The sequence below is a fragment of the Polypterus senegalus genome, chromosome 2 (assembly GCF_016835505.1).
Source record: "Polypterus senegalus isolate Bchr_013 chromosome 2, ASM1683550v1, whole genome shotgun sequence".
Lineage (NCBI taxonomy): Eukaryota > Metazoa > Chordata > Cladistia > Polypteriformes > Polypteridae > Polypterus > Polypterus senegalus.
This window is the reverse complement of record NC_053155.1, coordinates 254,867,405-254,880,897: the sequence shown is the minus strand read 5'-3', so window position 1 is coordinate 254,880,897 and position 13,493 is coordinate 254,867,405. Positions and strand designations below refer to the sequence as shown.

Genomic DNA, 13,493 nt, shown 5'->3' with positions numbered 1-13,493 from the left:
TTTTTTATCCGCTGAAGATAATATAGGTGCTTTAAATGTCATTTTAAAAGTGTAATTAACCCTTTCCACAAAATGCTTGTTTTCAACAATACTACATGAAAACGCCAACTGGAACACCCAAAGGTACCCAAAGAACCCAATCAAGAGTGTGGAAGGGCAAAGCAAGGTGACCGGATGTCATGATATGAGAACAAAGAATTTCTACATGTCCACAGAAGGCAGAACATAAACTGTTTCTTATACTTTGTAGCATTGCCACATTAACAAAAGTAATATGTTTTTCTGCTGTCGATGGGATTTTCTGTGGATAGTCTTACAGACTGTGATTGACAGCAGTGCCCCGGAAGTTGGGACATCCGGTTTCCTTTTTTGTTTTCTGGTTGCAATTTGCATAAAGCGTGCCATTTTAAAAGGAGAGAGGACAGCCAAGAAGGAAGACAGGAAAATCGAATGAAGCAGATCAGCATCTGCCTGGGCCACGAGAAGATGTCCTGTAGCTCCTAACAACTGGACTGTTAGGTGGAAGTTGGTGATTCTGTTTTGATTCGTGAATTGGGCATTGCACTATTTCCCATGGACTTGGGTGAGCTTCAGGAAGACCTTATTGTTCTTTGTCATGGCACAGACTGACTGAATAGCTTTTTACAGTTAAGACTTTCACTGCTTGGAGTTGCCATCCAATTAAACCTCTTCATTTCACCTGCTGTCAAAACGGGCTGGAACTTTGGACTTACATGTGAGCTTCGAAAGGGGAACTGGGGGAGTGATATTCTTAATATTGTGGCGGATGGCTGGGGGCCTTGCCCGGCTGGGACGCCTCTTCTTTGTATGGTCCGGGGGAACAAACATGGACAGAACAGTACCTATCCCGAGACATAAGATGGCAGCCCCCATGGATGGCAGTGGTGCCTCAGATTCCTGCATGGCTCCATGGGAGGTGTAATTCTTTACACCCCTGTTGGGATCTGGGGGTGCTGCCGGGGGTGCTGCAATTGCTTCTGAACCCGTGTGGGCAGTTCTTCGGCCACACCCGGAAGTGCAGCCAGAAATAGGTCATCAAACACCTGAAGCACTTCCTGGTGGGCTATAAAAGGAGCCAGCAGCCACCACTCCAAGAGCCAGAGTCAGGAGGAGGGAGACAAAGCTTGCCGGAGAGGAGTGGAGCAGAAAGAAGTAAAAGAGAAGTATTGTGACTTGGATAGTGCTTAATGGGTCTGTGTTGTGCCTGTGGCAACAGGGAAGATGTTGCTCACAGGCGAAGAAAAAAGAAAATTAAAACATTTGTTTTATCAGTGTGCCCCCTGCGTCTGTCTGTGTTGGGCTGAGTGCTGGTATAGCGGCTTTTGCCACACTGTTTATATATATTTTTTGTATCACCACGTATAAGGGTTATTTTTAGGTGGAAGGGCAGATGAAAGGGATTGTTATTGTTCTTTTCTCCTCCTGTCTTTTCTTTGATATAATATTTTCCTCAGTGTTTATGGAGATTTTTTCTCGTACTGTAAGTACTCAGTCATCAGGTGTGAACTGAACATTTTGAAAAGGTGTGTATGGTGGTGTGCTGCAGGGTGCGATATTGGCCTATCCTTTTTATCATCTGTCTTAAAGCAGAACAGGTTAATGGTAATGATCAACCCATTTTGGTGTGGTGGGCAGATTTGTTACAACTTAATAAGTTATGTGGAACAGCTTGTTGCGGTGATTAAAAAGCTCTGCATTGGCAAAGCCTTATGGATAAAAAGAGATCCAATCAGAAATATTGAAAGCCCAGGATATCATGGGGTTGTTTTCGCTAACACAACTTACATGGGACAGAGGAACAGTGCCCTCAGGACTGATGTAGTGGAGGGGTGGTCCTAATTTTTGTAAAGAGGAAGGAAAAGGATGTGTTCCAATTATTCAGAAGTTACCCTGCCTGGGAAACCTAAGCAAAGATATTGAAATGTAGACTCCATCCAGAAGTTGAAACTCAGATCCAAAAAATGCAATGCAGATTCAGTCCTGCCTTTGGAACAGTGGCCAACTCACCACGCTTAACAATTCTGCCTACGGGTAACTGTGCTGATTTGGAAAAATCCTATGACCATGTACTCTGCAATATCTTATGGCAGGTGCTTCAAGTAAGTGAGTTTCTAGAGCCAATGCTACAAGCCAGTTGGTACTTATATGTGCAAGAGCTAGGTTTGCTTACTTGCTGGTGAGTACATTCAATGTCAGTGTGGGTCAAGCCATGGCTGTGCTTTGTCTCCTATTCTGTTAGTGATTTTCATGGATAGGGCAACCAAGGATTGCAGAGTATCCGGTTTGGAGAACTAACCACAGCAGCTGTTTGCAGATGATGTTGTCCTCTTGGTCTTATCCAGTAGCTGAGTGAGATTTGACTGGGATGAGAATGATTACTTTCAAATCTAAGGCCATGCTTCTCTCCTAGAAAAGAATGGTTAGCTTGTTCTCTTCAGCTGGAAGAGACAAATGGAGGACTTCATAAACCTCAGTGTCCTGTTCACTGAGTGAAGAAAGAGGTGATTGTGAGACTGATCAAAGAAATGGTGGTGGCAGAAGTATTGCAAATATAGTGATAGTCTCATTGGTATTAAACATGCAAATGAAGCTTTTGATTTACAGGTCAGTCCATATCCACACAATTGCCTATGGACACAAAATAGAAAATAAGTACATGTGGCCAAAATTAGGTTCCTGCATAGGGTACTAATCCGTATGGGCAACAAGTAAGCATGGGACAGGAACCAGGCATGGCTGGGTTGATAAAATAAAAGTGTTAGCCACTGTGCTAATATCCACCCAGCATGCATATCAAAGCTGGTAAAAACCTAAATAGTAATTAAAAATTTAAACATAGAACAAGACCCTGATGCAGAATAAACTGCCTAGACTAGAGATTCACTTTGTAATGACATATCCTTAGTTCTTTGAACAATACTCCAAAAATAAAAGCCCACCATTCTATACATAACACAATTATAATCTGCAATATTACATCATATATTCTGATATAACAACAATGTCATACATGTTGTGATCAGCATAAAGTGGGAAAATGCAATCTTGCCAGTGTTTCAAAGTTGAGGGCAAAGTTTAAAAAGACTCCTAACTGGTAGATGGGGGTCACTTCAGTTCAACACTCAGTCAGGTATAGTTGGCTCCATTTCCTTCAGCACAGCAGGTCTGCACATTAAGAGGTTTTTCATGGCTCAATATCTCAAAGCATCCTGTAATTTTCACTTTTTACAAGTGATATTCTTCATATTGTTGCTTGGGGTGAAATATGAGTCAGATGCAGGAGGTGAGTTCTAGTGGTGTCATTCACGTTTTGAACAACTATATGCAAAAGAGACAATAAGCAGCCATTCAACAAGACTCTAGTATGCATTGCAGAGTTTAGCCAGTCTAATTACAATATAACACAGTTTACACTGCAATCTATTTTTTATGTTTGATTTGCATATGGTATTGTGTTAACTGCTTTATTAAATTAACTTTTGATTGTTAGCAGTGATGTATCCTTACCACTACCACAGGTGGAATTATTTTAAAGTGATTCAACTTTAATGTCATTGTACAGGTACAATAAAATGTAGTTATCACATACCCCTTGTGGTCAGAATGCAGGGTCAGATATTGTACTGCCTCACTGGAGCAATTGCAGGTTAAGGGCCTTGTCCAAGGGTCCAATGGAGTAGAGTCCCTTCTGGCAGTAATAGGTTATGAATCGGCAACCTTCTAGATACCAGCGCAAATCATTAAGCCTCAAAGCCACCACTCCACCAATTTTGATATTGTACTTACTGTTTGGTTTAGTGCATATAAAGTATACTTTCTTTGGATTTGTCTACACAGAGTTATGATTTGTTGGTCAATATGGATAAAAGCATCTACTAAGTAAATTAATGCACATGCAAATAGATAGGATTTATCCATTGCCGCTAAATCTATTATATCAGTATTCCATGTTTCACTTAATGATCTGACAATGGCACTGTTGTGAACACATACTGAACATTACAAAGCAAACTTGCAAAGTCATTGGTTTGACAGTGTACAAGGTAGCCACTTATTCATGAAGTGTCCTGCCTGTGGGACACCACCATATTTCGAGGTTGTTTGTGTACTGTACTTTACAGTGAACCCACAAGTCATTCAAAAAGCAATGGTGATATATTTGCACACATAAGAGTGTCTTCTTTCAAATAAATCTAAAGTTTTCATGTTGTCTGCCTCTTTCATTATTAAAATGTGCAATTTGCAAAGGTATACCCCGAGGCGAGCAGTGTGTCACAACTGAGTGAATCTCCTCTTAGTAAAGATTTCACTTACTTCAAGTCATATATTGTATATGGATAATTACCATTGGATAGCTGGGTTTCAGCCCATTCCTTTGATATATAATTATCTATCATTGGCCGTTCATATTACATTACAAATTATGAAGCGAATACTCGGTGAAGCAAGTGCTATTAGAAACAGGATAATGTGCTTGTGACTCATTGACTTCCTTCCACCTGTAAATCAAATGTGGCTGAGAAACACTGGTTTACAGTAGGTGCATGTGTCTGTATGACTGGCTCAGTACCCTGTGCTACCAGCACATGCATTGTCCCCACCCCTGTAATCCAGCAATGGAAGGAGCGGGTAAGGAAATGTATGTATATTCTTAGTTTATTTCACATGTGTAATATAAGGAAAAAAACAAGAAAAATAAAAAAAATATATTCTGTGGGAAAACTGCAAGAGAAAGCAGAAGAATATATGTGAATAGCAGGAAGAAAAACCCAGTCTAGTGTACAAAAGGTAAGGTTTCTCTGTGTCTACTGATAAACAGAAATTGTTTCAAGGTCTGGCATGAAAAATAATTTTAGAAAGTAAAGGTTTTCATGAGTTCATAATTATACATTGTGAGATGTGGCCGGCTTGTCATCCCGGCCAATACCCCCAGGCCGCCAGATGGAGCCCTCCCTGCAGTATGGAGGTGCCCTGAAGACCAGCAGTGAGTCATGGGACATGTAGTTTTTATACAAGACCCTGTTGGATACCACAGGGGCCGCAAGAGGGAGATGCAGGGAGGACCGAAGACTTCTTCGTGCCCTATAACCCGGAAGAGCATCAGAGGAAGAGCGACGTGCTTCCGGGGTGAAAAGAAAGGACTTGTACCTGACTCAGAAGTGATTGAGAGTCACATGGACTGGGGATTGGAACACTTCCGGGTCAGGGTATTTAAAAGGACTGTGGGAGCTCTCAGATGGGGAGCTGAGCTGGGTGGAAGGGTGGCAATGCGTCTGGGAGTCGGAGGATTGTTTATTATTGTAGTTATTGGTTTGTGTATGAGTATAGTGGAGGAGAGGGTGCTTTGTGCACTGTGGCAATTTAATAAAGTCATCGTTTGGACTTTTACCTGGTGTATGAAGTCGTGGACAGGGGTTCAAGGGCGCAATACGGCCCTAATCTGTCACAACATATACTAGCTGTGTAAACCCATGCTGTAAAAAGCCCGGGGTTCTAGAAAATATTGTGTATTGTATTGTATTGACCCCCTTCTTTTTGACACCCACTGCACGCCCAACCTACCTGGAAAGAGGTCTCTTTTTGAACTGCCTTTCCCAAGGTTTCTTCCATTTTTTCCCTACAAGGGTTTTTTGGGAGTTTTTCCTTGTCTTTTTAGAGAGTCAAGGCTGTGGGTTATCAAAGTTAAAGTCCATTGCGGCACTTCTTGTGTGATTTTGGGCTATACAAAAATAAATTGTATTGCAATTTATTGTATTGAAATCATCCGAAAAAAAATTGAAATGTAGAGATGTCAGGTAATTGTAAGAAACTACTCCGGGCGTCTCTCTCCTAGGAGGATTCATTCTGCCGATGTGCTTGCATCGCTTGTGCATTAGTGGTGGGAGGAAAAGTAAAAGGAATACCGTTTTGCTGATGTGTTTGCCTCGCTTCTGTATTAGCGGCTAAGCTAGTGACTCTTTCTTTGGAGGTTTCATTTTGCCCAAGTACTCACTTTGCTTACCTCGACTTCACCTCTCACTTGCAGGGCGGACAGACATACACACACATTTCCAAAGTAGTCATTTAGTTTTCTGTTTCCTCGGAGGTGAAGCCCTTACCCCAACTAAAACCTCTTACTTCCGGACCAGACAGACAGACACACTTCCACGCATAAACGTTTATATACAAGATAGTTACAAATTGTTATCCTATTGCTACAAAGTAATATATAGTGTGCATGTGTTTGATCGTATATGTGTATTGTTATCTAAAATATAAAAAAATAGAACTGCAACTGCTGTTTTGAGAGATTGTTTAGGTGCAAGAGTCTAAATGTTTCCAAAAAGGGACACAGTGTTTCCAAACAGTGAGACACCCTGTGCTAAGCAGTTTAACTTCGTAATGCTATGAGATATGAGATCTAGGCTTGGTACAACGATAGCTGGCAGACAGGGCACTAAAGAAAATTGATTCCAGGGCCATGCATTACATAAAATGTCTTGGTTATTTTCTATAAAATAGAGGTTTTTGGAGAGGAATCCCTAAAACATCACATTTTTTGTGTTTTATTTAGTTGATACTAGTGTTACCAAAGGTTACTCAAACAAATGCTTTCTTTTAAATATATGAAGTGTTGTTCTTGCTGTGCTTCAGCCATTTGCAGCTCCTCTATTACATAAGAAGAATTATAGCCGCTTATTTTTGGATATGTCATTTAGGAGAAATAATGCCAAAAACCTCTAAGTGCAAAAGTGGTTAAAAATGGTATATTGGACAAGGTGCAAAATTCATTCGGATCTGCCTAGGTTACCTTGGTATTTAATAGGAAAAGTGAAAGATAGCCAAATATGGAAGGCTATCCACTATATGAAGATCTCTATGATGACTGACCCTTAACACATTTCTCTTATTTATGTTTATATTGGAAATCTATTATAATTAAGCACTATTAACTAAGCATACACTTCAGTTGATATGCTCTGATCTTTATCTAAATAAAATAATAAACTGCTCTATCCCATGGCATTAAAAATTAAATGCAGTACATTTGTCAATCAATCACAGCTTTGAATTGCATCTTACTAAACCTGTAAAAAAGAGTCCTCCATTTCAAGCTTATTTATAGCTAAGATATTTCTTAAATATGACCATATTCTTTTCCTAAGTGGCTATAACTACTATCATACTAATGCCTACTTTCAATGTTTAGCGCCATGGTTTTCAAGACAAAAGCATTTTTTTAGACAATACAACACCTGCCTGCAGATCTTCAGCTGCCGGCTATTAAGCTACTTAGCATTTTCTTGATTAATGTTTTGATCTTTGCAATAATTTGTTTAAGCCATAGCAGGTATTGTGTCCATGTAATCAGATTATCACCAATGAAACAACATCTTCTTCTATGCACCTCAAATACTCTATGTAGCAAAATAAATCTCATCTAATGGATGAAATTCAGTTTTTAATAAATTTCATTTTTACCTTTTTACCTAAAGCCAGATTTTCTGCATGAGTAAAAAAAAAAGCTGTCAGGTTTATGAACGCTAATCTTATTGCTTAAAAAAAAAACCCAAAACAATATGGCAGGCAATTGAACATTCTTTTGTAAAATGCATTATTACTTCTTTCATTTCTAAAATAATTCAAGCAAAATACAGTGGGTCAATATAAAATTAAATGAAGCCAGACCGTTAATCCATTATCTGCTGTTTGAAAACTACAGTACATTAGCTGAATCCCCCTATCTATATGTTAATATTTGTTATATTACAGCCAGACCCTTTATTTGATAATTCAGTCCTTATTCTCAAACTAGGCTGACCCGCCTTTTAAGGCGACCGACTTTTAAGTTGACCACTTCTTAAGGCAATTCAATATGTAGATCAATTTGACATTTTATACAAACTCATTCATTTGGTTATATTGCATTTGACCGGTATTACTTTAATACTCGTAGTTTCTGTTATTTTTGTGATGAAATTTAAACTTTTTTTCTATATTGAGGTCGCCCTTTTGAACCCCCCTGATATTTACTACACGGTGAGGCATTTGTACTCCATCCATCCATCCATTTTCTAACCCGCTGAATCCGAATAGGGTCACGGGGGTCTGCTGGAGCCAATCCCAGCCAACACAGGGCACAAGGCAGGAACCAATCCTAGGCAGGGTGCCAACCCACAGCAGGACACACACAAATCACACACTAGGGCCAATTCAGAATCGCCAATCCACCTAACCTGCATGTCTTTGGATTGTGGGAGGAAACCGGAGTGCCCGGAGGAAACCCACGCAGACACGGGGAGAACATGCAAACTCCATGCAGGGAGGACCCAGGAAGCGAACCGGGTCTCCTAACTGCGAGGCAGCAGAGCTACCACTGCGCCACCGTGCCGCCCTCATTTGTACTCCATCAACATTAATTATTTCCAGAGACATCATTTTGTCTATTTTTCCAGGGCATCGCGCACAAAAGCAAGGGAACGATGGGAGCACCAGAACTCTGCTCACATCATGTCGCTTCGTACTGCAAGCTGCAAGTAGTAAGTCTGTGATAAGCGGAATACCGCTACGCTTTCCACTCACGGGACGGAAGGACAATCCCGACCGCTTTTATATAGTAAGAAAGAAGAAGAAGATATCACACAGTCTGGAGTAGAAAATCATCTTTTACCTGCAAAAACGAAACTACAAATCCCATCGTGCATTGCAAAATGGACAGGGCGGGTGTGAAACTCCGCGCCTGCGTAGCACTCACAGGACGGAAGGACAATCCTGACCGCTTTTATATAGAAGGATTTAACAGTTTCTAATTTTGTTCTGTATTAGGAAACCACACTCTTGCATTCTTTCTACTATATTTGCCATTTGTATTCCTTGAGAAATTGTCAGTACCACATATTTTAACATTTTAAACTAGGAGAGACCAAAGAAGGAGTTTAGATCGACCTCAAAACACTTTTACTGCACAAAAACGAAAACAGTTAACAGGTTAAACCCAGTGTTTTATACAAAAAATACATTACTTTCACATTTCAAAAGCCAGATATGTATACATTGTGATGAATACCGGGGAAACAAAAATGGAACTGGTAAAGTAAGAATATTAGAGCTTACACTGTGTTGCATCGTCTTCCACACTGTCCTCTGGCAAGCAGCAGGAAACAGAAGAAAGAAGGATTTTGTTGAAGTGCCAAAGTTAAAAAGAATAAACTCTTCCTGAATACACATACTATATTTATGCAATTAATACATTAAATATTAAAACATACACAATTAAAAATAGTTGCTTCGTTAATTAAAATATAAACAATAGCATTCCATGCACTTTTCATTTTTCCATGCACCTACCTGAGATGTTTTTATATCATTCTAATAATATTGTTAGCATTTGAAATAATTCAATATCTGTTTTTTAAGCTTTTAAAAGACATTCTTTTAAACCAAATAAAATACAGTAAACATGTCTTTTATTTGATTTTTTAAATATACATAAAAAAACACTTAATTATGATGTGAAGGTTCTCAGTAAGAGAACCTTGTGCTGAGACTCTGCAGTCAGCAGTCATCTGTGTGAATGTATATCTTGCAACACTGGTGGGAAATACTCATACATCGTTATTCGTCTCATATGTGTGTCCATGAGTCTTTCCTGAAAGATGTTCGCTCTTTTATTCCATCGTTATATTTTGCCTGCATTTGCCTAAGATTAAAATAATCAGCTCCTTCACTATTTTCTTATAGTCCATAGCCCTGGAATCACTGAGCTTAAATTGATAGATTTCCAAGTTCTTGACTTTTTAATCACCTCTAATATATTTTAATAAGATAGGAAAGAGCCCTCATGATGTTTCTACACACCAGGAAAAGCATAACAGCATTGCTCTATTAAAGAAAATAGTGAGGAGTGACAAATAAAGAGAGAAAACAAACTATTAGAGAAATAAAATTCAAGTAAAGTGCTTTTGCTCCTCTGGTTTTACCCCCACATTTTGTTGTTCTGCCTGTCTCTAGCTTTGTAAACCACTAAATTCAATCAATTCACAACAAGGTTCATAAGGCAAAAGACAGAAAAGGTCTAAACAATTCATATAGAAACAAAATTATAATTCATCAAACAAATCACAAATGGAAAATGCACTATACAGGCATTTGTTTTCACCTGCCATTCCACTCTGCCTTTTCTTCTGCCATGTCTATAGGACTTCATCCCAGTTCACTTCCTCACTTTAGACTCAATGTTTCAATATTCTGAAGCTGTCATTAAACTTTTAAGGTCCACATCTGGGGTGAATGGAAGTCCTCCACAGAAAAGAGAAACCAGACTACAGCTCATTTTTACCATGCCTTGGTGTCCCTGTAACCTTACGCACAGAGTGGCACTCAGAGAGGTGGACCAAGAAGGCAGCTCCTGAGCTTCCTGCCCTCTCAGAAAAAGAAATATGTTTTCATTTGTCACAACCGGGGACTATGTGTTACCACAAATTAGTCAGACGGTACTGTGGTCCGCAACCAGACCAGCACAGCTTCATGTTCACTAATCCCTCCTTGGTCCTGTCCCTGTCCTGTGCCATTTCCACTCTTGTCAATACCTGGCTGTTTGGGAGACTCTTTATTATAGAATACTGAGCGTTGACTATAACTGTGCATAAAACAAGTCAAGCTGCACAAGAGAAAAGAAGTTGCCTTGACGGATATTTAATTTGCTTCCTGTTATGCATAGCTTGTGCAAATGAAAAAATGATGATTATGACATATGCAGATATACTTATTTAGTTGTTTTAAATAATGCAGACATTAATCATATTGCTATTTTTAAGTCAGTTCATTACATAATGCAGCACCCAACAGTTCACCTTAAAGATGCACATAATTATATTAAGAGTGTTTATGTTGTGCCATTTTACAATTACATTTATATACATGCAATACCAAGCAAGTGAATGCTGCATAATTAGTTTTAGTAATGCATTTAATTTTACATTTTTAACATTACTTAAAGTTAAGAACTTTAGACATAAGTCTAAAATACATAAACAAATACAAAAACAATTATTTCTTATTTGCTACCCATTTTTTTTACCTGATGTTATAAATCTGAAGGCATATGGCTCAGAATTTGGTCTGGGGGAACAATTTTTATGTGTTTTACAACACAAAAGAGACGTGCTCATTCTTGCTATTCCTAGGGGAAATTTCACTTGCTAGATTTGATTCTTAGCTTTATAGCTGAAAAGGAATATGTTATCTCAAACAAGTTCAAAAAGAATTACTAGAAATCACTATGCATAAATTGCTTACAAACTCAGCATACAATATATTTAGAACAAAGTGGCTTGTTAAAAGTCCATTACTCTTGTGTCAAAAATCTTTTGTTTTATGAAAAAAGTTTTTAATGTTTGTCTTTCTTGTTCAGATGTTAGAGTTGGGTTGCTATCATCACGCTTGTTTTTGGCTGCATAAGATGATTCTTAGCTATTTTCTCTATGTGCGTTACTTTTTTTCCCCCTAAAGTCGTATTGACAAGCCATTAGGACTGGGTTTGAGTTTTGGGTCAATGCCTTTTTTCATTTAAATTGTATATTTTTTACTGTGAAACCATACAATCCATGTTTGCTATTCTACTTTGATTTTAAACTTTAAATGCCTGGCAGCACACCGTTATGTAAGCTGAGACAAATGGAAGATTTGCCATGCAGGAAAATACTGCAGTCATTAGCATTGTATTATTGTATTATTTCATCTGAGAATGACCACAAGTAGCTTACAATTTTTTTTAACAGCTCCAATAATATATTGTTAATGTGTGCAGCCTCTCTCAATATGGTAAGTTCTTACTGTTTAAGCTAAAGAAACTGTGTTTTATGAATTTAATGCCAGCTCTGCTTTTCTAAAATATTGTAAAAATATGAAGTATATTAACCAAAATTAAAAAACAGGAGCAAAGCTGGCCTTAAATACAAACGCACATATAAATAACTCTTGTTTACCTCAAGTGTCCCTATATACTGTGTATTCTTCCGTCAGTGTCTCAATCCAGCTCTGTTTAGCAGCTGAAGTTCTCCTGGTGTCAATAAAAACACAAGGACATGCTAACAATGAGACATTTACGAAGCAGTTGTATACTAAATATTTTTAATCCAATTTTTGGTTCACAGGGAGCCAATCCCAGTATCACTGAGGAAAAAATCAAAACCAGCTCTGATTGGAATAGCGGACCATAACATGGCACACTCACCCACTAGTGTGAAGTCACCTTTCAGCCTTACATGCATGAGTTTGGGATGAGTGAGGAAATTAGGGAATGTTTACATTGGTATGTGGAGAACATATAAACTCCAAACAGACGGAGACCACGTTGGACTATGAACTCCTGTTCTCACATTGCGTTAGTCACTTATTACTGATTAAGGTCAATGATTTCATACTTGACATTTGTGACACAAGCTGAAGAAAGCAAAGAAATGTGCCAGCTTCTAGAATTCTCCTAATGACATAAAAAATGGCATATGATTATAACAAAAAATATGCTTAAAATAATATGCACAAATTTCCTTGCTCTTAATCCTGAGCATTTGGCTCAACTAAATTCCAGACAACATAACTTTAAATAAGTTCATATTATTAATTTTTTTTTAATCTTTAGTAGTATAATACAGCACTGTACAATCCTTAAGCAGAGTTTAGCTTTCTCTAGCCAACTCTGGCAAATATTAATATGAAAAGAGTATTTTTCATATAAGTTATGACTTATAAGTAAGCAAAAAGCCAATTTATCATTTTTTCTGGCATAATTACACTGAGGAAACAAAGTTGCTACTGACTACATTGCTCATGTCTTGCTAATGTTTTGGCTTTCTAACCAAAATCCAGATGTGCTGTCAGAATTAATATTTTCATTTACAGAATCCTGACTTTGCTGTGTCCATGACTCAGAGTTAATGTCACAAATGTTTATTTAGTCTTAAGGATAAACAGGGCAGGCCATTCATGAACACTTACCTCATCATCATACTAATGGGCCGTTTGCCATGCCTCTAGCTCTAGTTTTGTAGCAGTTGCACGATCTGCTTAAATGACATCCAGTAATTCTATTGCAATATTAGAGCTGGGAAGCCTTTTGAAGATTCTTCAATATTCTGTTATTCCTTTTTACTTTCAAACAGACCTCATGTCTACAGTGGTAAAAAAGGTGAATGGTGAAATGGCTGGTTGGTTGGATTGGGAGCGTGTGCTGATAGCATGTTGCCTCACCCACCACACAATGAACCTGGATTTGGACCCGAGTGTAGGGGGTGACACCTCAGCACCAGACTGGGACAGTGTGAGGTTTTTACAGTGGCTGGAGTGCCTATCCTGCCACCAACCCCCAAGTTTTTCTTGTAAATTGGGGGACCTGCTTGCAGGGCTGGATGCAGATTAACGTCATACCCAGAACAAAGCAATTGCAGGTTCAGGGTCCAATGGAGTAAGAGAGACGGCAGACTCTAAAAAAT

The 13,493-nt window shown here is 38.6% G+C and overlaps 1 protein-coding gene across 2 annotated transcripts in view; it reads right to left on the bottom strand.

The window, feature by feature from the left end:
• The window catches only part of gpc6a (glypican 6a), a 1,322,758-nt gene that overhangs the window by 170,860 nt on the left and 1,138,405 nt on the right, over positions 1 to 13,493 (bottom strand). Inside the window, exon 7 of one of the 2 annotated variants that reach the window (XM_039745387.1) lies at positions 9,115 to 9,144. The exons of the other annotated variant lie outside the window; for it this stretch is intronic. Within the exon in view, the coding sequence (XP_039601321.1) occupies positions 9,115 to 9,144 (30 nt within the window). The remainder of the gene's footprint in view (positions 1 to 9,114; positions 9,145 to 13,493) is intronic. 2 annotated transcript variants of the gene reach the window in all.